Source organism: Python bivittatus, unplaced genomic scaffold (genome assembly GCF_059951505.1).
Source record: "Python bivittatus isolate LINGU-HERP-01145 unplaced genomic scaffold, Pbiv_v1 ctg000090_np1212, whole genome shotgun sequence".
Taxonomy (NCBI): Eukaryota; Metazoa; Chordata; class Lepidosauria; order Squamata; family Pythonidae; genus Python; species Python bivittatus.
Window position 1 is genome coordinate 2,171,329 of NW_028277046.1, and position 23,986 is coordinate 2,195,314.

The 23,986-nt window shown below is 39.6% G+C and overlaps 1 protein-coding gene across 4 annotated transcripts in view; it reads right to left on the minus strand.

Moving 5' to 3' along the window:
* Positions 1-23,986, minus strand: part of PRKCZ (protein kinase C zeta) — a 63,102-nt gene that overhangs the window by 36,846 nt on the left and 2,270 nt on the right. For 2 of the 4 annotated variants that reach the window (XM_025177757.2, XM_007422561.4), the window contains exons 3-6: positions 22,261-22,476; positions 18,701-18,822; positions 17,974-18,063; positions 16,890-16,940 (exon numbers count right to left, since the gene is read on the minus strand). In XM_025177757.2, the coding sequence (XP_025033525.1) occupies positions 16,890-16,940; positions 17,974-18,063; positions 18,701-18,822; positions 22,261-22,346 (349 nt within the window). In that variant the 5' untranslated portion in view covers positions 22,347-22,476. The remainder of the gene's footprint in view (positions 1-16,889; positions 16,941-17,973; positions 18,064-18,700; positions 18,823-22,260; positions 22,477-23,986) is intronic. The other 2 variants (XM_088136708.1, XM_088136709.1) reach the window with 2 other exon arrangements.

The window sequence follows — 23,986 nt, forward strand, 5'->3', positions numbered from 1 at the left end:
ACCAAAACCTGGTTCCTGTATTTGCACTAATCCAAAATGTGAACCGTTAGGTTTTGGCTTAGCACCCAGATATTTGGGTTTATTGCTCAATAAACTGTGGTTAAGCAAATCATGGCTTGAGCATGCTGTCTGAGTCTAGCAGCTGCTTTCTCCCACCAAAGAAAAGGAGCCACAGCATCCATCTGAAATTTCAACACTGCCTCAAAAGCATCTTTATCCTGTGTCCTGGACGCAGGTATTTCAAGCCCTGCCAAACACTCATCTCTGGATCTTCAGAAGGACCAGCCACCATTACAGGCTAGGAAGTGCTCAGTGCCCAATTATAACCAACCACTGGAAGTGAAGACTTTCAAGGAGAAACATCTCTCATAGTTTCAGATAGCATTCCCTATACTGATGGTTGAGATAGTATTTATGTGAGACTGATCTTATACATTCCATCCACTGATGTTTCGTTTCATTTGCTTGGCCTTATGCGACTGGTTCTCCTGGGACCACTTTTAAGATGCTGTTTCACAATTTACTATTTTATTTCTGTTTACTTCTTGACATTTTCCTGCTGTTTTCTCTCATTATACTGAGTCTTTGAAAAGCTGAATACACATAATATTGAGAGATGCTGGTGAGCAAGTTCTGAAAATAAAGGAGACATGCTAAAAATGGTATTGCAACCCTAATCTTCCCAGGATTTCATTCAGGGACTTCATGTATACTGTAAAGCCACAGAGGATCCTGATGAGAAACCACTACACGTCCCATCGAAGAGACTTATTGGAGCTTAGTTTTGCAAATAGTCACAATACCAGGCTTCTGTTTCATTAGCCTCACTTGATGACTTGGTTCTAAAAAGCTGAAAAGGTCCAGTAAGATCAGACAGATACAATTTCCACCACTTACAACATGGCCAACAAATCAAAACTTAATTCTGAGTACAGAGCATTTCATTGTGAGAGCAAGGAAAAGACAGCCAACCATTTGTGGACTGGAAGTGATCCATGAAACATTCCATCTCCAACAGCACTGAGAAAATATCAATTTGTTTTTAAAAAGAGCCCTTTTTGCTCAGTTACTGAGAATTGTTTTGAGCAGTTAAGAATATAATGTTACAACTGTGTCTTTTGCATATAAGACTACTTGCCTTAGAAGTAGTCAGAGACTTTACAGTACTACAGATATGCTCAAACATCCATCTGGGAGTCAACCCAAGCTTGCTTGGCTGCCAGACCACTAACTGAAATTCCCTTCAAGACTACTGAAATTTGTAAGCCTAAATATAAACTGTAAATATTTATGAAAACTAAAGCTCAAGCTCATCAACTACACAGTGTTTGAAGAACATACAGTATACAACTCCATACTTCCAGTTACAATGACCACAAAGTCCAATCAGTAACTCTTAAATTTGTGTGGCAACTTCAGCATTAAAACACTGACCAGAATAGCTTTGGGAAATCCGAAACAGTGTTAAGGGGAATCAAGATCAGAACCTCTTTCAAGCAAGTTTCCAAAACAGTGAGGCTGAAAGGTCTAGCAATCTCCATGGTGGGCAGTAGGCAATTTTTTCTCATGTGTTCTTTCTAACCACACCCATCTTGAAAACAGGGCACAGCAATCACGCTTAGTTTTACAGCCAATCATACATAAACATTTCAAGTCAATCTCCCACTACATCCACATGAGATGGGACGAAATGTCAATGTCTGGGAGGGCACAGGGGTCCTGCACCCTTTAAGTTGGTCCACATTGCTCATGAATCGTTGAAGGCACTGTTCTCTTGACAGTGCTGAGGACACAACTGCAATGGGAAGAGGCAGAGATGGGAATTTTGTTCTTCGCTTCAGGACAGAAAATGTCTTGGTTTGGCCCGGGCGGGGAATGAAAGCTGAAATCATAAATGAAAAACTATGTTTGGGTACCACATCCTTGGAAAAGTCACTTTTTAGGATCTGTCCAAGGAAGCACCCCAGAACAGCAACCTTTGTTAAAAGGCTAAAATCCAAATGTTGGACACAAGAGAATATGAGAAATGTAACAGAATCTCTCCCTTCCATGCTCAATCCCTTCCAGACGAATCATTTGACAGGGAACATTCTTAAACTGCCACATGTGCCTTGCTATGCCTTAAAGGAGGTGCTTAGCTAGATAAACTACCTTCTTCCCTTAAATTACCATCGTTACCCATTTCTTACATTTATATTCCTCTGTCTTGTACAGTGATCAAGGAGCAACCACAGATGTTGATGATAAAAATGAGATCTAACATTCTTCACAGCAGTTACCAAAGTGATGATGATGTACAAAGGGCATTAGAGAATCAATGCTTCATTATCCAAGAGGGAAATATTAGACAATTCGCAGTTGAAAGGAATTAATCGCATGCCTTTAATGGAGTCACATCTCGTCTTCTTAGCCAGATCTCTCTATTACTAATCTCCAAGTTGGCCACTTTTGTTCTTTGCTGTTCTTGTATTACTCTAAAGGCCACCACATTCATTAATCAAAGCTAACTATTAGTACAAAGTTTGATGCCCTGTAGGACATGCATTATAGACATGCTGCTCGGTATTTCCCAACATATCACTTAGCTAAATGTACATACCACATCTTAGTTGACAAATTAGCATTCTTATCAATTGTTTCACACGGGCTGACTAATCAATTTGCCATTTCGAATATAACTGCAGATTATAATTTGCCCCACATCAAGAAAGAGCTAAGTAGAACATACGTTAACATCAAGTCAAATCAAATCAAACCTTTATTATGGCCTATGGGCCAGAAAGCACAACAATAAAATACATAGACCTGTAGTCATTAATAAGACTTTCCAAAAAATGCAATAAAATTACATAAAGATACATTATTATAGTAGCTGTAGTATAAATAGCAGTGGCAATCACCAAAATTTGTGCTAAACTTCAGCCGTAGGTCTGACGGATGCAACGAAATTGGGCAACCTGGAAAGATATGTCAGGGTCCTGGTCAGATAAAAGCAGTGAAAGATAGACATTTTGCTCTCTACCAGGCTGGTTCTTTAAAATAGGATAAATTTATATCTTCCTTGATTCCCTATATAGAGAGCAACAAAGGAGCATATGGCTTAGGGATTCCACAGAGCCATCTCCGCGTGGACATAAGCGCTCCTGAAAAGGGATGTTTTTATAGCATTCCCACAGAACTGCAGAGGGTAGAGTATCCAACCTGGCAAGGTGAAAGCCCAATGAAATTTCAGAATTAGAACTGAAGAGAGATAAGATGACGGCACATGTCCATTTGAGAAGAATCTATCAACTGTAGGGTTGGATATTAGGCTTAAACTGGTTTGAAAATCAATATCCCAGATACGTTGTTTAAGTTGACTCCTGGCATTTTCAAGCCCTAATGGATAGAGACTTTCCAAAGAAAGTCCTAAGGACTGGAATTTGCTATTAGCTTTCATTGGCCAGGTTGATTTAAAACCATCTCTGAGAACCAGTGGAGCCAAACCCACAGGAGCAAAAATCAATTTCAACCAGAAATTAAGGAGATAAAACCAGGCTCTTGCACCCACAGAAACCAAACCTGTCTCTAACTGTCTAACAGCATTCGTGACACATCTTGGAACTGCAAGTATTGCTCTTATAAATTTGAACTGGACAGCTTTCAGGATATTCAACTTTGTAAAAATGCAAATTGGAACCCCGTAAAGAAGCTGAGAGATTACCTTAGCAACAAAAACCTTGCAAGCTGCAGGAATAAAATGTGCCCTCTTTGAATAGAAGAATCTTAAGACAGCCGTGGGCCACACTAGCCCGATAAGAGAAATGTGGACTCCAAGATAAGGAAGCCTTGAACTGCACCCCAAGATATTTATAAGTACGTACCTCCTCTATTGGGGTCCCATTAATTTGCCATTTATGTAACCTACTATTGCATCGTCACTTTAGTTTTTTGATAATTTACTACAAGTTGTTCTTTTAGACAAAAGGAAGCCAGTGCCCTCAATGCTCTTCTCATTCCCACCTGGGAGACAGACAAAATTACTACATCGTCTGCATATAACAAGGCTAGAATTGCACGATCTACCAACACTGGAGTGTGATGATTAGAAGATGAGGGAGCCCGAAGTACTGAACTGACGTACAAATTAAAAAGTAAAGGGGCTAGAATATACCCTTGCCTTACCCTTCTTTTGGTGGAAACAGCTCCAGAAAGGTGCCCCCAAGGGGAACATCTGACTCTCAATGAAGTGTTAGAATAAAGAGTCTGAGTAAGGAGAAGAAATCTTTTGTCCACTGAGGATTCCTGAAGTTTTTGCCATAGCCTCTCCCTTGGGATCAGATCAAAAGCTGATTTAAAATCCCCAAAAGCTGCCAAAGGGGGACCTTTGGGTGGTGAAGTGTTAGTATCAAACTCGCTCTTGTCATACCACTCACCATTTGGCTTTTACTACTCATAATATTACGGACCTTGTAATACATTTGTTAGCTCTTTGGTAAGACTAACTAAGAAGTTTCTTCCATCATCTTTTGGTCTTGGACACATTACTATGATGATATACCTCGACAACTAAATCTCTTTTTGCAGATGCTTGAGACATCTTACGTGTTGTAAGGCAAGATACAAATGCAAGATAAAATAAATCTCTCCACTAGCAGAGCCTCCTTGGACAAGTATATCTAATATAGTCCTATCTCCAAGACAACAAGAGGTAATATGGTCTTTTGTCCTCCAGGGAAAGAATTCCAAAATAACCCTTCATGAGTTCTAATCTACACAAAGTGGCAGCAGAATAATTTGCCACTGTTAACTTTTCAAAAGGTATGCATAATTAGAAATGCTTTGTGAATATTCTGAAACTACGAGTGGGTGAGTCAGTCCTTCCACATACATGCCCAGAGTCTCTGACTGAGGGTACCTATCCCATTTTGAATCTTAGGTAAAAAGCAAGAGAATTTTTCACTTGTTTTCACTGAAAAAAGTTTACGTGATGAATTAAAAGATTTCCTGATAACCACTGAACAAATAAAGACTGCTTTATTACCATGGGCATTAACCTGAAGTCTCATGCGTGGTTATTTTGAACTGTCTTCTCAGTTACAGGGCTAATGAAAATATAATACTTTTCTCTTATTCAAGATCATGGGGAGCCATTCTTCTCAACCCTTTTTTCACTTGCCTTAAACCCAGCTATAGATTAAGCCAGGGTTCACTCCCAATGAGACTGAAGCCAGCATCTAATTTTAGTTAGGAGCAAAACCTTATCTGGGTTATGTTTGTATACCAAACGGGAATGCTGAAAACAGATCATGAAAAATAACGTCCAGGAATATAACAGAAAGGCCTCAAAGCTATGTGGATATTCTTTAGGAGGGTCAGGAAAAGACACACAAACACAAATCGTATGAACCAGGCCAAATCCCGAGCAGAGTTTATCACCTGCATTTCAGTCATTCCATCTCCCTTTAAGCTTATCTGTTACTGTTAAATCTCTCCTGTAATTATTCTTGAGCATTCCTAGCTTAGTGGTACATTTTCAGTGATTTTTCTAATCTCTCATCTCCTCTTTCCTTTCCCGATTACCTTCTTGAATGAGCTACCTTGTCTTCTCCTTGACACTAGACGTCTGCATTGAGTCATTGTATATCCTTCTTGTCATCTAAGGCCTTCCTTTTCCATCTTTCTTCAGCTATTATGAAAGCTTATTCTAAAAGCCACTTGGATCTTTTCCTCTTTGAAATTTTAGGATTCTTTTTTCCATCTGGATTTTGTGTCTCTTATCTCTTTCCTTAGCTTCCCAGTTTCTCTTTCACGTAAGTTATGTATGATGAATCTGTTTGACCTTATATTCTGACTGCATGTCCTGCAGGTCAAATCTTTCTGGCCCATCTACTCTCATAATGTTTTTCTAAGTATTTCTATGGATTTAAAACTATCAGGGTCTGTTCCATAATCTGCAACTGGAAGCATCTTAGCTGCTGGATCGCATTTTTCCATTGTCCACTTCCTCACATACATTCCCACTCATTCCCATGTTAGATACCTGCAGATGTCCATGGATTGCTTGAAGCAGATGCTGACAAAAAATGAAGAATTCTCCTCACAAAATTCTATTAACTTACTTCCAACATTACTGTATTTATCTAATCCATATCTTCTTTCCAATCACAAATTAGCAGTCTCTTCTTGATGTTGCATTTTGCACCTCTTTCAACTTGCTAAATAATTCCTGATATATATTGCATGTCCATGATGTTCAATGGATATCCATCTCTTCATTGTAATTGATATGATCCTCTGTTTACTGGGTAAAACCCAAGTACATACTTAACAATGTCTCTGTATGGCCTCAAGTCTTGAATCACGTAATCATGTAATTTAAAGTGGCCTACGCTGGTCCCTCTGTGTTCACTTATTCTAATACATTCAGTTCAATATATTTCGTTTCCATTTTGTATTCTTGCTGAAAGTTCTATTAATCTTTCACGCTTACAACTACCCACGCTTTTGCACTATCACAGTATTTGCATTTGTTTAACCATGTCAATACTGGCTTCCCAGAACATAGTTTCTCCCCCTGAGTAATTCACATATGCATCAGATTTCCCTGGAATATTCAAGGTCTGCTTCAGTCATACCCTGAATACATATAAAAGCAAGAATTACAGATGTTAATAGTCATGCATCACTCTCGTGTTGCACAATACTAGTTTGTTCATCTGAAGGTTCACCTCATGCAGGAAAGCCTATTGTATTGCTAAGTTCCTTCTTTGGGGTAACACAAGATCAGAACGCTACCCCAAAGTAATTTCTCTTAATGACTTACATCAATGCATCTGTAGCAAAGCAACACACCTTACATGTTACATCACACAAATGGGTTATGCAGTGACTCATGGGATGTTTTCTAAAGAAGCAACAATAGAGATGGGCAGTTTTTAGGTCACACTTTTAGACAACTGATTTTCACACCTGTTTCTTCCACTCCAGAAGCGCAGAGCCCACTGCCTCTGCTTCTCCTGACTTCACAGAACTCTCAAAACTGTGTAGGATGAATTAGAGATGGGCCATCAGATTTACCCTTATCACCCTTTTACAACTATGGCAAGTAACCTTGAGATTCCGATTCATTTCCAGAGCAGAGCGTTCATGATTCTACTGCATATAAAGGAAAAAGACTTTAAAAAAAAAAAGGAGATTCAACATAGCTACCAGTTGAAATAACTGACAATCTAGCGAGTTATGATCAAATTTGACAAAAGGGCATTCAAGAAACAATGGAAACCTAAAAATGAGAGAGCTGTATAATCTTTAACAGAGCTGACTTAGAAGCTCAGATGGGAACATAAGAGTCACAATACAACACAGATGTAACAATCCTGTTTCCCTAACCATGATTTGAAAGATGGAGAATGTTATATGCCTGTAAGGATCGCCACTCATGAACACCTCATGAACACCTAACCTGTTCATCAATGAAAAGTGGAGCTGAAATGTAATAAGGAAACCAATTCCTCTTTCTTACGATCAGCACCAAAGTTAACCAGAGTTGGCATAACTAGGATTTCACTCTCAACCAGGCTTGGAAACCAACCCCTGCCAGTTAAAGTTAAAAGGAATAATTAAACATCAGAAAAAGTTATTTACATCCTGGGCCCTGGAAGACAGAACTAACATGCTTGGAATTTTAAAAAACCATTATGCAGCTTTAGCACCTAATTGTACATAGCGGGGTTTATAAAAGCCACACCCCAAGACATGCTAGAACTAACCATACTGCCTCCATACCATTGCTCTAAGTTCAAAGTGTAAAAATTGGGATAGATGTGTCCTCTGAAAATTCGAAACCAACAATGGTCCTTTCAAGAACCAACCACACACATTCCAGGGTCCAAAAAGCTTGGGCTTGATTAGTGCTATTTTTTTCCTTCTCTCATGTCACGATCACTGTCCAGTTCTGAAAGCCCTTGGGATTCCAAAAGCAGATATCCTTGGGGAAGAAATCCAGTCGTTTGGGGGGAAAGAGGGAAAAAGAATGACAGCCATTTCACTTTTGCCCCAAACCTAAACAATTCTAACCAGGTAACCAGACCCAGACACAAATATCTGAGGAAATTATCCTCTTAAAAGCCTGCCTTTCTTTTTCAGATCAAAGAGTGTGTTTCAATGAGGGGGAAAGCAGACTTGGAATTACAAGCACTCCTGAGAAGCTGCAATACCGCTAGTAAATATGCATTTTTTATTTATTTTTTTACAAAGATGCCGGTTCAATTTCCCTTGCACACTCAGTCACACCAATCACAACCTCTTGCCTTCCTAGTTGTAGTACAAAAGATTTACTCTCTGCAAGCAAAGCTCCATCTCCAGAGTTGCCTCATCATCACTCACACTCCTTCCTTTCTTCAGGGGGATGGGCTTCATTCACATGCTCTGAATAACCTAAGCGTTGCTGCTAATACAGCAACAAATGAAGGAAAAACCTATGAGTTGCACAATATTTACAGGCCACCAGCCGAGAGACAATTCATACACTGTACTGTGCTATTACTTTCTTCCCTCTGAGATAACAATGCATAGCGTCCTCTGTAAGATACAACCAAAATTCCCGGGGGAAAATAATGACTAAACACCAGAAAAGCATGCAAGGACCTATGATTTCATTTTCACTCAAAGCAATCTGAAAAAAGGGATACAGATTACTGACGCGGTCACCTAAGGCAAATATCAAACGTAAAACTGTATCCGACAAAGCAAGACAGACTCAGAAACACATAAACAGGCCAAAGACTTCTGCCAACGGATCCAGTTAGATTCCCTGATCGCATTCAGCGAGCCAATGTCTACAAAGGACATTAGTCAGAAAACCCTGCTATACCCAGCAAACAGCAGCCCAAAGCATCTCCCCTTCGGCTTCTCGGCTGAAAAATAAGCCGGATAAAACCGTGGCTGTGGGTTAGCACCAGTTCCCGCACAAGATCCAATCTGTCCACTAAACATATTGATTCAGCCTGATGTAGCAATGCAGTACCATCCTATTTCTCCTTGACGTGACGATGGAACACACCGGTTCCTTTTCAGGCTGCTTGGGGAATGTAAGAAATCCAACCAGAACGAAAATGATCCCCTCTCGCCATAAACAGGCCCCAGCACACACATACCGTCAGGTTTTTTGGGGTACATATCCTTCATTAGCCCTGCTGAGCAGCATCACTCCGCATACGCCTCTGTCTGATCTCTCCCCCCTCCCCAAAGCCCGTCACCTGGCAAGAGCACGTCTTTTCAGGGCAAATCCCCCCGCCCCCCGACCCCCACCCCCGTATTTCTCAGAGCTCTCTCAGCCACATCCCAGGACGCCTGCAAGAGAGAGCGGCGAAAATTTGTGTCGGTCGCAACCGCGGTGGCCAGAGTGGGCTGGCGAGTCGGGCACTCGACCACCCAGATGCATGACTGCTTCTATTATCGCTCACCCTGCGTGCCCAGACAGACTGCATCACCGGCCTCGGCTCGTAACAATTGCAGTAAAAGCACGGAAAATCTCGGGGGGGGGAGGCATTACTCACTGGATTTTAGTCTTTTCCTTCCTCCGCATGTAAGTCGTTATGTTTTACAATGCAGCAGGGATGCAGCGAGGCTCCCCCTTGCCCTCTAATTCATTGATGCTGCTCTCTGACTGGTTCTAGACACCAAAAAGGACGGCAGGCAGAGCGAGCCGGAATATTAAGCGCCAATATTTTAATGGAAGGCTGGTTATCCTGTTCTCTCCCTTTCGCATCTCTGCCTCATGTATCCAGGCACGGGTTGGACTGGCCCCCTTGGGAGGCTGTAGCTCTCAGCCGAGGCACAAACTAAAACACGGCATGGATGCTGAGGAGGTGAGGAGAGAAAGCGCAAATCTGTTCCCCAAATATTACAGAGACGTTCCTTAGGAAGTATACGCTAACCAGGCCGCGGCGAGAGGGGAGGACAGGGGAGGATTGTTTCGGTTCTGGGGAGACGAGGCGTCAGACGCGCTGCCAGCCAGCTCAAGACTGCATTTAGAAGTGATCTGTAGAGCAGGCTGTCAAGGGCTCTCTCTCCTCTCTCCAATGCACGGGGCGGAAAACACCCAGATAAAACACTGCATACGTCTGACATGCCTCGGTATACAGATTTCCCAAATTTTCAGTCTCCATCCCTGGCTCTTAGGCCCCCGTAGGTAAGCAGGTGATCCTGACTCTGCCTGAGACAGACCGTTCTGCCTTCCATCCAATGAACCCAACGGCGGCCATGAGCCCATTCCCAGGAAGCCCCCCCCCTTATTCTAGTACAGTCTTATCCTAAAAATCAGAATGTGCATTTTCGTCTGCATACTTATCATCCTCAGCTCTGATTAAGGGAACTTGTGGTCATGCACAGAACCTTGGAGGAAAGAGCATCTTCACACACTTGAGAAGCCAAACAGGAAGTGGAAGGGAGGGAATACAGACAGGATCACAGGGAGTCCGGGGGCTGAGCAACTGGGAACTCTGCTTTACCTGAGGACAGCATCGCTGCAAATGTATTGCCCCAAGGACAAAAAGAAAGCCCTGAAAACAACAACAATAAAATGGGGGGGTTTTTTTAGTCTCTGAAGCACAAGGCAATTCATAAAATTTTACAGTACAAGCACAGCCTGGGACATCAGTTGACCAATGTCTGAGAATGCCCTGGAAATATGGCATGCATTTAAAGCCGAGTTGTATCTTTTGCCATGCAGCCCTATCAAAAGAAAACCACTGGTCTGTATTCAAAAATCACACTACAGGTAGTCCTCGCTTAACGAATGTTCACTTAGCAACCTTTCAAAGTTATGATGGCACTAAAAAGCGACTTATGCCCAGTGCCTGAAGTTACAAGCGTCACAGTGCCCCCGCGATCATGTGATCACAATCTGGGTGCTTGGCAACCAGCTTGCACTTATGACGGTTGCAGCGTCCTGGGTTCATGCGATCACTGTTTGCACCCTTCCCAGCAAGCAAAATCAATGGGGAACCGCGTGATTCACTTAACACCCATGTGATCCACTTAATGACCATGCCAATTTGCTTAACAACTGCTGCCAAAAAAGTTTGTAAAATCAGGTCTGGTCACATGATTCATTTAATGACCGCATCGCTTAGCAACCTAAATTCCAGTCCCAGTTGTGGTTGTTAAGCAAGGACTACCTGTATGGCGAGGATCACTGTTCTTTCCGTGCATTCAAAGGTCTGCAAGAAATTTAGATGAAGTGACCCTTAAAAATGCAACCAGAAAAGATTGTTTACTTCACAAAGCAGTAAATGTAAGCATTGTGTTACGGCCTAATACAAACAAGATGTGCTTTCATGATAAAGAGGGGAGGGACAATTAACCAAATACTGTCTATTCAATTCATTCCAGAATGTCCATATTTTCTGCAATTGTAGAAAATTAGCATGTACTAACAGATTGCTAATTTAAGTGGCAGCCTATTTTGAGTGAACAGAGAATTGAAATTTCTCACTCTTGTCTCTGAAAATAATTTCCAGGCACAGAAATTTAAATATGGCTCATTGTAAACACCAGACAGAAGAATGAGTGAGAATTTTAGGATCAATTAAAACAAGGTTTACAAAAGGTTTTCAAAGCCTCAAGTTATTTTCAGTGAGAGCTGAATGATTGAGCACAAACTATTCCATAGACGGATATATAGGGCATACAGGAGGAGATTATTTGGATGTTTAAAAGCCTCTAGTGACACGAATTGAAACAAACTGATTCATATGCAACCACTGCAGATATTAGCTGCTAATAGTTAAAAATTAATGCCATTTATCAGTTGATTCCTGAATATAGCTACCTTTCTCAGTATCAGAGGAAGATGAAATATATGGGATTCATTCAGTGAATCTCAAAGACATTCATCAACTGTCTTCTTCCAAGCAGGCTTTTCGAATATCTCATGTGTAATTCAGCCTGACCACTAAAACAGCAGGAGAGCATGCATTCTACATATCAGTGAGGAATTAGGTCAACCGAGTTACACTAATCTATACAAATCCATAATTTATAATGTGACTGTCAAATCGGGAGACTTTATGAGTTAATAATATGGAGATATCTTTAATAAGTGTAGTCGATCTACTGTGACTGCCGCAGTATGCTAGCGTTTCAACTCTAGACTAGGTTGGTCAACCTGTGGCTGTAAAGCCCTCTTTACAGACCTGATTCTTTTTTCACTATTCCTACTGAAAGCTGGTATCACAATTCCTCACCATCCTGTGGCAAGACGCACATCCAAACTGTAGCACAACATCTACCACAGGCTCAACAGATGTTTAAAAACCCAGACCTCTTCAAAATCATGCCACGCCCTTTGGATCATTGAATGGTTTCTTTAAATATATTAAATGTGGTCCCCAGAGGTTGCTTATCCCTGCCCTAGAGCAGTGAGAACCTTGCCTATCCTTGAGATGAACATTTGAAAATGACTAAAGTACTCATACATTGAGATTATTCTAAAAGCTGCGACTGCTGTAACTATCTGTTTGAAGAAGCCAAATTTGGTTGGCTTTGACTCGACAGTGGAAAGGATGGCTTGTAACAAGCCACAAAGCCATTGGTTTCAGTGTTTTAAATCTATGTAGCTGCAGATTTATAGAAGCATATTTTACATTTAGCTGTTGGAAGTGTTTCCTTCCATTTATTTCTGAGCAGAGCACAAAAACAGTTCTCCATCTACAGTCATTAATAAAGATTCATAGTATATAATATGTACTACAAGAATAAAGCTGTAAAAGCTTTCGTAGTTCATTTATTATTATATAACCCTATAAATAAACTATGGAAGCAAGAAGCTCCTTGCTATGCATTTGTTGCAAAATATAGACATTCAGGGTTTTTACTGTAAACTTTGTCGTAAGACAGTGACATGTTGAAAAACCATACCAAGATGGCCTGCCTGCCTCTATAGAGTTGTACCTCCAGTTTTTTGGGCAGAAGGAGCATACTTATATGCAAAAACATAGTTGTTTTACAATATAAACTTGCAATCTCTCATTTTGGAGGGCTAATTCAAGGTAATCTCAAGATATCATCAAAGGAACCAAAGGATGGAAGGTAGACTTCAACCCAACCAAGGTTCATGCAGATGTCTGAATTTCATCCCAAATTTCATCTAGTTCAATACAAGTATTAGCAATGGTTCGTGTGAAGAGGCACAAGCTTAGTATTGCATCTCGTGAAGCATCCACCACAGGCCAACTTCCACTGGAGATCCTGCACAAGTGATAACCAATCAGGCATATTTAAGTATTCAAGATATTGATAATTTTCACCGATGATAATTCACTTCTTTTTCATGTAGTTATCTACCTTGGTACAGTATGTGGCTGAATTACAACTTATTTAAGGGAATTCCAAGTCAAACCAGAGTTTCAACTAGATCTTCACTGCACTGTCACTCAGGAACAGCACAATTGCTTACAAACGCTAGAGAGAGATATACTGTATATGTTTACTGAATTACCCTTTCTTTCACACACCATATAGTAATCTGCTTTGGAACTCAGGAGGAAAAGGAATAGTATCTTTAATCATACAAGCATAACTTTTCAAATGTCCCTAAATGTTTTTGTGAAAAGTATCAATGTCGCATCATGGTCAGATATGAACACAGAAAAACTCCATTATATATCTTTCAAAGTGCTAAATACCATGGAAGGCTGTAAAACAGTCTTATTTTTACACCCTAGGAGTCAATCTAAGCATCAAAGCTGGACAAAAGATCAACTTGTCAAGTGAGTTTTTTTCCTGCAGATCACTTATCCAATACCACCCCAGTAGCTCAAATAAAATTGTATATTTGTCCCACTTACCTTTATTCTATTTGTCAATGACACTGCTTTATGTATTAGTAATGACATTTTCCCAGCCAAATTATGTGAGAAAAATCAGTCCTTTCTCCTTGGTGCCAAGGACATGTTTGATATCTCTTATACCCAAGTTGGATTGTGTAGTCTTTTAGACAAAGATTCCCCCCAAACTCACTAGCTAACACAGTAAAGCTAAAATTATTAGTATTGGTCAAAAGTCTTTGAAACATAAGCAGAAAACTGTCCCATATCACAGAGCAGTTTCTTGTTTCATATCACTTGGAAGAGCCATTTTATGCACATGACACCTCTATAATCAATCTCAACAATTCATTTGGTTTTTTTAATACATACTAAATACAAATACAGTCACTGCATGTTTTTCCTTCCATGAGAAAGAATTGGGACTAAAAGTCTCCTCAAACGTTGAATATTTTCAAAACAAATTGCTGGGGATAATTCTGGGGGAATCCAGCTCCCCCCCCCCCCATTCGTTTCTCCATGCTGAAGCTAGTCTTATACCAATTAGATTTACATGATAATCAGATTATTCAATTTTTGGCTGAAGCTGTTTTTCCGCCAGACATTAGATTAGCTAACCTCTGTTTCCTGCAGCAAGCAAGATTTACACCAGTAAAATACTTGGCAGTTCCAGAAGTGAGTATTTCATATCTAGCATTACAGCTTCCCCTTAGAGATTTTTTTCCCTTTGAGTTCTTCTCCTGCCAACAAATGTTAAAGATTGGATCTACAGCATTTCCGTCCAATCTGGTTTAAGTGCTCTTGCAAATGGATTGACCATTGCAAGGAGTGAACACAGGTCTGAATGCGAATATTATTAGGGGCCTATTCCCATTCCTACTCTTAGAACTTCTTTAACTTGACTAAGGAAGCAGGAGAGCCCCGCGGCAATTTTGGGAAGCTGATTTAAGAAAATGCCACATGACTTCTGACTCTATCTAGGTGGCAGTGGTTGAAAGAAGATATGCTGTATTAACAGTTTTAATTGACCTGATTTTTTTCTGGCATATGATCCAAGCTTTAGATTTAGGTCTTAAGGGAAAACTTACTGGCCAGAGTATGTAATCTTACATACAAAATAAACTTTGGCCTGTTAGCCTGGGCTAAATTATTAGAGTCCCAGTACATTAACAAATTAAATAGGATTAAAGTATTGCGGACACTTTTTCTCATATAATCCTTTAGTCCTTTTGTAAGGTATGATAACCCTCTTTCCTTCCTTTTTCTTGCAACTTGCGATTGAAACAATAGCGTTCAACGATAGCTGAAAGTAAAGAACACTTCCAAACAACTGCTCCACAAAATCAGTGGATGCAATTCGGAACTATTTCGTCTCACCAAAAATTGCTTGGGTTTTTTGTTTTTTGTTTTTATTTATTTCCATGCTGCTCCTAATGAAAAGCAAATGGAAATTAGGACAGAGCTATAAGCAATATCTTGTCAAGTATTCTCTCGCAGGAATTACCTCGAGAGGGAAGATTTACATACATTGGATTCTCTTTCCTCATTTTAATCCATAATTTATTAATATAGATATGTGTGGAGGGGTTGGCTAGCTAGTTACAAAATAGGCTGGAACATCTTCAATCGAATCTATAGATATCTACTCAAGCAAGGTGACCTTATAGCTTGACAAAAGTTCTGCGTAACTCACAAAACTACACAATAGACCGCACTGGGTATGATGTAACTGCAGAACTAATCTGTTTCTGTGGAAAATACTGCAGAATAGCCTGAGAGTTTATTTATTCACTCAGAATGGTGAACTCCTCTACATGGACTGTGACAAATGATTTAAAAACCTCCCCTTGGCTTTAAAACTTGTCATATGGCAGCTGAATCTGCTCTTTCAGAAATATACCAAAAACACCCATGGATGCTAAAGCAGTTATTTTGACCCAGGCCAAAATTTTGACAAGTTCTGAGATGCTACACTTTTTTGTGTGTATCTATCGCTACCAACACATGTTCTTTTTTTGTATATATTTATCAGACAAACAAAATGTGTGTCCCGGAATAAAATTACTCAGCAACTTCATTGCGTGGTAGAAATCCACAGTTAGTTGTTTCTATGCAATCAGTACAGGCAGATAAAATGGGTAAGGCCCAGATTAAATTGGAATTAATTCCCAATGAAATTAAAGGCTATATTTGAACAAAGCAGATTGCTAAGCTTCAAAACAATTCAGTCTGACTCACCAAAACTGAAAGTAGGAAAGTGTTGTTTAATACAGGAATCATAAACAGCCTGGGGAACTGTTTATGAATCAAAATTGCAACCTGTAAGAGGGGTGCCCTACGCCAGGTCTCTTAATTTGAATGACACATTAACAGGGTTGTCAGACTAGCGTTAGTGACCATGCAATTGAAGCCCTGTCTTTTCTGTTCATGTATCAACATTACACACATGTACAAAGGGATGTGGCTTTGATCACACAGCGGTGACCAACATCTTTACTTTTCTGGCCCTCCCCCACGGATGCCACTGTATACCCAGCTTTCTGCTTCCAATTACATTAGGAGCTATCAAACAGGAGCAAAATAATCTAAAATGAATAACAGCCTGCTTGCCTTTCCAAGTTTGAGGCTGTTAGTATTCATCTTCACTGAGATAAATCCATAGTTGGGAAAATAAGGTATGCAAATAAAGATGAAGGCATTGTATTAATACTGAATAAGAGTCTGCAGTTCTTTGGAGCCAAAGGCAAAAGGGTACTTCAGAGAACGCAGACACAACGCGCCTCTCTGCATCTTTTCCTAGAATCTCACTATCATGGTGTAAACAACCACACACTCGAGTGAAAAAAAAAATGCTGCTTTAAAGAAATGCAGACAAATGCTACAGTAATGCCTTGATATAATTTAAATAAAACATTGTACTATTTAAATATTATTTTCATATGAGAGGATTTCTGCCTAGCAATACATCACAACTACACTGCAGTTCTCCTTTGCAGACCAGTAATATTTTGAAGGAAAATAAGAAGGGAGGATGTGCTAAATTTTTTTAAAACCCAAATCCTGTCCCCCAATACTTACGATCTTCTCCTGGGCACGGCATGCCTGGTTGTTCTGGAATGCTGGGGAAGACTGCATCAAAACATAAAATATGCATAATAAATATATATTTCCTACAGCGGTCTTTCTAGCTGTTCAGTCTTTCGAATAAATCGCCAGTGGCAGGTTACTTCCGTAATCACAAATTTTGGGACTGTTGTGTTTTAAGCAGTTCCTTGCAGGCTTTATTGCAAGACTAGGGTCTCTAAAGACACCCAAATTACTGAAAGTAAAGTCAAGTTCAGGGTGACCATTTGCCAAAGCAAATGTACAAAAGGACACATTTATAGTGTGAATAATCCTTGAAAAAGGGAAGGATGTGCAAGGAATGCTGTAATACAAGAAGCACACATTCAAGAGAAGAAATATAAAAAAGATCCAGGTGAGCTTGCAAATCAGAACAATACTGTTAATGGGCAGAAGTTGCAGAAGATAAATTCCTGTGATCTTTTTTGTTTTCAAACCACAGCTTATAATTATAACTACATCTCATTTATTTATCATTTAAGACATTTATATACCACTTCTGCTTAATCAAAGTGTGACGTGGCTTATATCAAGACAGAAAGCTGTGAGACAAGAAAACAGCAATGAAACACTCCAGGGACAATTAACAAGCATTGAAAGCTCATAAAAGAGTAATCTGATTAAAACGAGCAAGACAGTCCTACACTGAAGACCCTCCCCCAAAAGTGAAAATCTTCACCAAGTTCTTGAAGAGAGTTTATAGCAAAAAAGGCCTTCTCAGAAAAATGTTCCAGAGCTTTTCCAGAGGGAAAAGAAATATCACCAATGGCTTCAGTACCAAAGAGCCAGTAAAGTAGATCTTCTGGTTATTTGTTGCTGTATGTAGACAGGATTATGTTATGGTAAATGTAAAATGGGTAAGGATCAGACCCTTGTTGTCCAGAACCAACCCAGAGAAGAGGCCGGATCACGCCTCCAAACCGCATTTTGAGTTTGCTTCAGAAAGAAGACAGAAAGGAAGAAAAGGAGGATCTCTGATCTGAGAAGATACAGTTCAAACGATTGCTAAACTACAATTCCCAGATAGCACAAAACTTGCCATGAATAATAAGCCCTTCATCCCTGTATTGACAATACAAACGGAAGGCTTCTTCCAGTTCCATCTGAGATGAAATGGTACATGGATCACCTATTTAAAAAAAAAAAAAGGAAAGAAATAAGGTCATTTATGGAAGCAACCTGTGTATACAACTCTCTGATTTAAAGTTTTTTTTTTTCTGTCTGATTTTCAAACAGTGCAGCTTGGAGATCAAGTGAATTCATTTATACATTTCAGAACAGTGAAGACAAGAATTATTCTTATGACTGAGGCTGGGATCCAGAGACCCTTCCATTCATAAATGTGAGTGTAGCTCAATCTCACAGCTGTTATTCACTGGATGGGCTATGGGAAGATGGTAGCCCTGTGTTTCACCCCGGCATAAAAATAAAACACTGAAAATCAGAATAGCACACAGTAGAGCCGGATGTAAATTGCATCTGTCAGAATTTTTTCCCTCTAATTAGCAGAGTAAACCTTCAAAAGAATGGCAAGTACTCCATTATTAAGTCTTCATTAGTTGGTGAACGCCCTTTCCCTACAGCAAATTCTCAACAGACGATTGATGGATCCTGTGTCTGTTTACTCAGAAAAGGCCACTTAGTTCAATTTCGCTTATTCCAAGGGAAGTATGGGATGAGATCTCCAAAAGAATATGGTGAATTTATAGTGTGAAACCAACAAAAGTTCGGGTTCTTGCTAACACGGTTACAAAAGCCTGAAATACCTTCATTATCAATCCACTTCAGGGTAATTGGTTGTTCCTGTGATAAAATGCACATTTTTCTCACTTCATCACAAAGTTCATCATAGTTCATTGATGCACCCAAGTTTGTGATAAGGATGTCCCTGAAAGAGATGAATTCACAAATTAAGTAAGTGCATGCTTAAACTGCCTGGTGTTTGTAAAGACAGACTATCTCAGTCAGGATCCTCAGCAGCTTCCTCGTTCAAGATATTGGAAGTAAGCTTTGAAACTATGCAACATTTGTCCACAGGTAAATAAATATAAGTAAATAATACTTGGCTTGAAAAAGGATTGATCCCTCAGAATGTAATTGGGCAGCTAAAGTGAACGAATGTACTGAACCCACGAAAAGAAGTTAGAGCAAGATGGATACATTTTCCTAATAACCTTGCTTAGCTGTTTAGCTTACTGCAATGCAAAGTTCCCTTACTCTGAATATTTACTTACTCCTTCAAACTGCAGTGGAGCAGGATCATACACTGCCACAACAGCTTGATACACACATACACTAAGACAGAATGTGACTCAGGTCTAGTTTATTAAATTGTGTGAACCTAACCAATGGTGAGATCCAACAAATCGCATGTAAGTGGAATGCATGAATTCTGTCAATATATAGGTTGTTTGTACAACAGGGCAAAGGAACAAGTTCATTCCTGCATGTGGACACAGGCCTGTCAAATAAAAAACTACAGAAAGCTCCTTAAAATCTATCCCCTCATCCTTTCTACAGGAAGATAGACTGTAGGAACCAACTAATACACATTAGCCTCATTCAAAGTGCTAAATGTACTGGAAGGCTGTAAAATAGTCTCATTTTTATACCTGACCAGCTACACAACCTAAGCACCTAATCTCTTCCCATTTCAAAAACAAGAAGATCTTAAGGGAGTAATCCGAGAAGCGTCCTAAGATACGCAAAAGTCAGATATAATTCCAGAAATTTCTAGACAAACAAATTACTATATGGCAATTAGCTACATATGCACATTACACGTTCATCCTTTACATTTTAGATGGCTACTGGATGCCTCAGAAAAGTATAAAATGTATCATATCTCAAAGCCAAATTATTACTCAATGTTACCCTAATTTCTGCCATTTACTGATAAATAAAAATATTGGATATTTTGCACTCAGGTCACTGAATGACCATCTTGGTGATTCTGTTTGCTGACATTTACTGGCCTATCTCAAGAGCCATCAAATTTCTTGAGGAATTTCTTGAGGAAAAAGCAGCATCCTTATTTTCAGTTGCAAAACAGTGAAATGGAAACTCTCATTCCCATTTTTGGTTAAGAAAGTATAAACTGGGTGGGGGTAGGGGGGGTGGGATTATTCAATTTGGAAACAATGAATCAAGAAGAAATAATCACTCAAACATAACATAGCAGCTACAACAAAGCAGTTTTAAAAACTAGCATTAAACAGCAGCAATCTAGATCAAATGTACACTACAGAAAGGACAGGTAATGAGTTTTCAAGTTATGGAAATGAATAACTGTTAAGAAAGATTTGAGATGTTGCAGGAGATGAGAGAAAAGGCCTCATACTTAGAAGAACTGCCTTTTACTCAAAATTTCGAATTATTCCATCATGAAGTGTCGTCTTTGGCAAATTTAATTAAAACACCACACTCAACAGATTTCATTCCTAAAGGAAGATTATATTACTGCAACCTGTACTTTAGTCATTCAGCACGAACACTTATGCTACTTTAAGCAATTAATTTGTCACACCCAAGATGTACAAATACCCACCTTTTAAGCATCCAAGGATACACATTAGCAAACATGAATAGTACAACTTCCTCATGCTTATATTACAAGACTTCAATTTAGTCATACTATCAAAGGTGTTGTGTACCAGAAATAGACACCTTAAATAATTTAGCACCTTCCCGAATAATTCTTGACACTAATTTTATATTTTGATGATCTGCATTTTCACAGATCGTATAAAAATAGGAATCCTTCGCACATACCGGCAATCTTTCATTCTATGTTTTATACCGTGATTTGATAAATTATTATTTATACAACTCTTTGCGTGTGATCCATAAATCCAGACTGAGTAATTAAAGACTTCTACACTCCAAGCGTCAGCTTAAACCCCTTCCCATTGAAGGTGGTAGTAAACAAAGCTTCCAGTGTTGGTGGGTGAGGATTTTCACCAAATCCATTTTACAATATGCGAAACTAAGAGAAGGGTGAAACTTGGATTTGCCCCAAATTATCATTACATGAGGACATGAAGGAGATCCAGAAATGCTGTCCGAATGCCATTTATTAACAGCCACCAAAAGCCCATGCCACGGAAGAGTAAGAGGCCGCTGACAATTCAGTTAAGCCTAAATCACTCTGAGAGGAAGCTAAGGGATTTTTTTTTTCATGCAAACCTTACAGCGTTACCCAAACTGGTTAGGAGTGGGCCCAAAACTGCACTTCTAAAAACTGTTTTTCTCATTATGATAAACTGCGTTTTAAAGCTGCTGTCCTTTAATCTCTCTCCCACATTATTTGTATCTTATAAATGTGTTCTTAATGTGAAGATGGGCTTAAATGTTCTTTTAAGGTTAAGGTTTTTTATTATATTCCCCATGCACTATAACAGCAATGAGGTATTTCATTCACAGGTATACCAATAAAGGTATAAAATAACATTACACTACCTTTACAAGCAAATCTGCCAACATGTCTGATTGCCGGTGTCATTAAAACTAATAAGGCCAAATCTGATATTCAAGCAGCCTATGGCTGAGTTATGGGATGATTCTAAGCTAGATGTACACTGTCAAAAGAGGTACACACAATGGCAATTCTCGAAGGGGCTTTAAATGAAACTTTCACCAATCTCCCTTAGTGCCTGTACATCTTTTTTAAAAATATATTTTTGGAATCCAAAAAAACAGTTTGCTATGTAACATTTGAGAGAATCTATAGTTCAAAAGTAGCCAGACAATTCCACTAAGACAGCTCGGATACATCTGAATGAACATTATTTGAGATCTTAAACCATGTTCAGAGACAGCAATGTAACCCCTGGCCTGACAGGGTTAGGATTTCTGCAATTCCCTCCCTTGCCCCCCTTCCAGGCTCAAGTACCAAAATTGTTTCCAAAGTTCAAGTTTCCAAAACTGGGAACCACAAATGCACACAAGGAGAGGTGGCCGAAGTAGTCTAGATTAAATTATCTCTCTTCATTCCTATGTCCATTCTGCCAGGCTATCACAAGCAGTTCAGTCTGACTTTTAGTTCATCTTCCACAGTCCATCTTCCACTTTAGTCCATCTTCCACAGTCTAGATTCTGCAATTCCTCTTTATTGCTCCCTAAAAGAGCTTCAGTCACATTGGTGATGTTTAAGAAAGCAAGACAGCTGAAGGATGCAAACCACACCTCCAAAATTTCATTAGGCCAACTACAATTGGTACAAGGCAATTCCATTTGCAATGAAAAAAAAGGGGAATACAAAAATGACCTGAACAAAATGAACAGACAAAGAAGAATGCAGTGCATAAAAACTCTTAATATAACTTACCCATTGTAATGAGTTTTTACTCTAATGAAGTCTCTCCTCATGTTCATTTTCGATCCCATTCTGCTAGGCATGATACTATGCAACATTCAAATTGGGAAACAACGTCCTGCTTTTTTTTATAGACTTGTCTTCCAAATCATTCAGAGAGAGATGGGGGGTTGTAATAAATGAACAGGCAACATTTTTATGCTTCTTCCCAGTAAAAACTTCATTAGACTGCATGCACACAAAAGTATAAATAGACAAAAAAACAGCAAACAAATGAATGGAAAACAACAAATATTGTGTTAACCTAGTACATGCCCTAAAAAGACATGTGAAGTCAAACAAATCAACAAAACAATTCATGCTCATCTTTCCCCAGCACCTTACCTTTCCTTGTTACAACATTAAAGTTCTATAAAGTTGCTTAAAGTCACCCCCTAAGAATAAAGACCAACTTTGTAAAATGCAGGTGCAATCACATTTAAATTGTTTACATTCTAGAATAGAAGTTGCGTCGGCCAAAACATTGGATTTCTGCGCAAATGCAACCCTAGAACGACACGTTCTGCAGTGCTGTTAGGCTCTCTCTCAGCTCCAGAATATGCATTTGGCTACCTGTCACTCAATTACATGAAATGGTCTTCTTTTCACACACCAGGCAGCTCAGTTTTCCCAGAAATTATCTCTACAACTCCCCCCACCCCTTTAAAAGAATATTGTTCTGTTCCTGGATCTCCCAAAGTAGCAATGCAATTGATGTATATTTATTTAGAAATGAACTCCTCCCTGTTCAAAAACTCTTATTTTTAAGCGTGCAAAGGGCTACAGCCCTTCCCATTTTCTGTGCGCTGCCTCTAACTTCAGCCATCCTGTAATTTCCAGGCTGACAGACAGACATGCATTCTTCACATACCACCTATGCCCTCTTCAGATTACAATTCAAGACACGGCAAAACACACCCTTCTCACCTTCTACTCCCAATACCTCATCCACTTATCGCACATGCTCACCTTCTTAAAAAGGCTTCCTGTTCCTACAGCATCAACTTTACCTCTTGGCCCAATATCCCAATACTATAATTTAGCCCAATTATATTTAATTGAAATCCCTGCATCTTTTTCATTACCCATGGTACCAATTCCTCTATTTTCTTAGTTGTAATGCTCATGGTGGGACAAAGACTCCTCCCCTCCAGCCTGACAACCCTGAACACAGATGGCACCATATTAATTAATACAGGACCAGCTCACTTTTTTCCAGCCCTGGCTTCCCAACACCTTCAATTCACACAAATAGGGTATGCCTTTGTTTGTGCCACACACTAAATTACAAACCAACCAACCATAGGTAGCCTATCTGGAGGCTGAGTCATGGCAACTGGACTTCTTTTCTTCTGGTTAGATACGTTTCACTGCTTGTCCAAGCAGCTTCTTCAGTCTAGAAAGTTGGTTAGGGAGGACCCCATAAATGTCTTCCAGGGTGGCTGCATTTCTCACTAACATGACGGGCTTGTTGAAGGGACAACAGGAGATGTTCACAAGTTCACCAGGGAGGCAGCACTTAAAGACCCACTTGGGGATGAGTGAGGGATTAGGAGTAAGACATCCACATCCCAAAGACTCTACTAATCACACCTCCTATTGTCCCTTCCCTTCAGTCCCAAGCTAGACTGAAGAAGCTGCTTGGACAAGCAGCGAAACGTATCTAACCAACAGAAAAGAAGTCCAGTTGCCATGACTC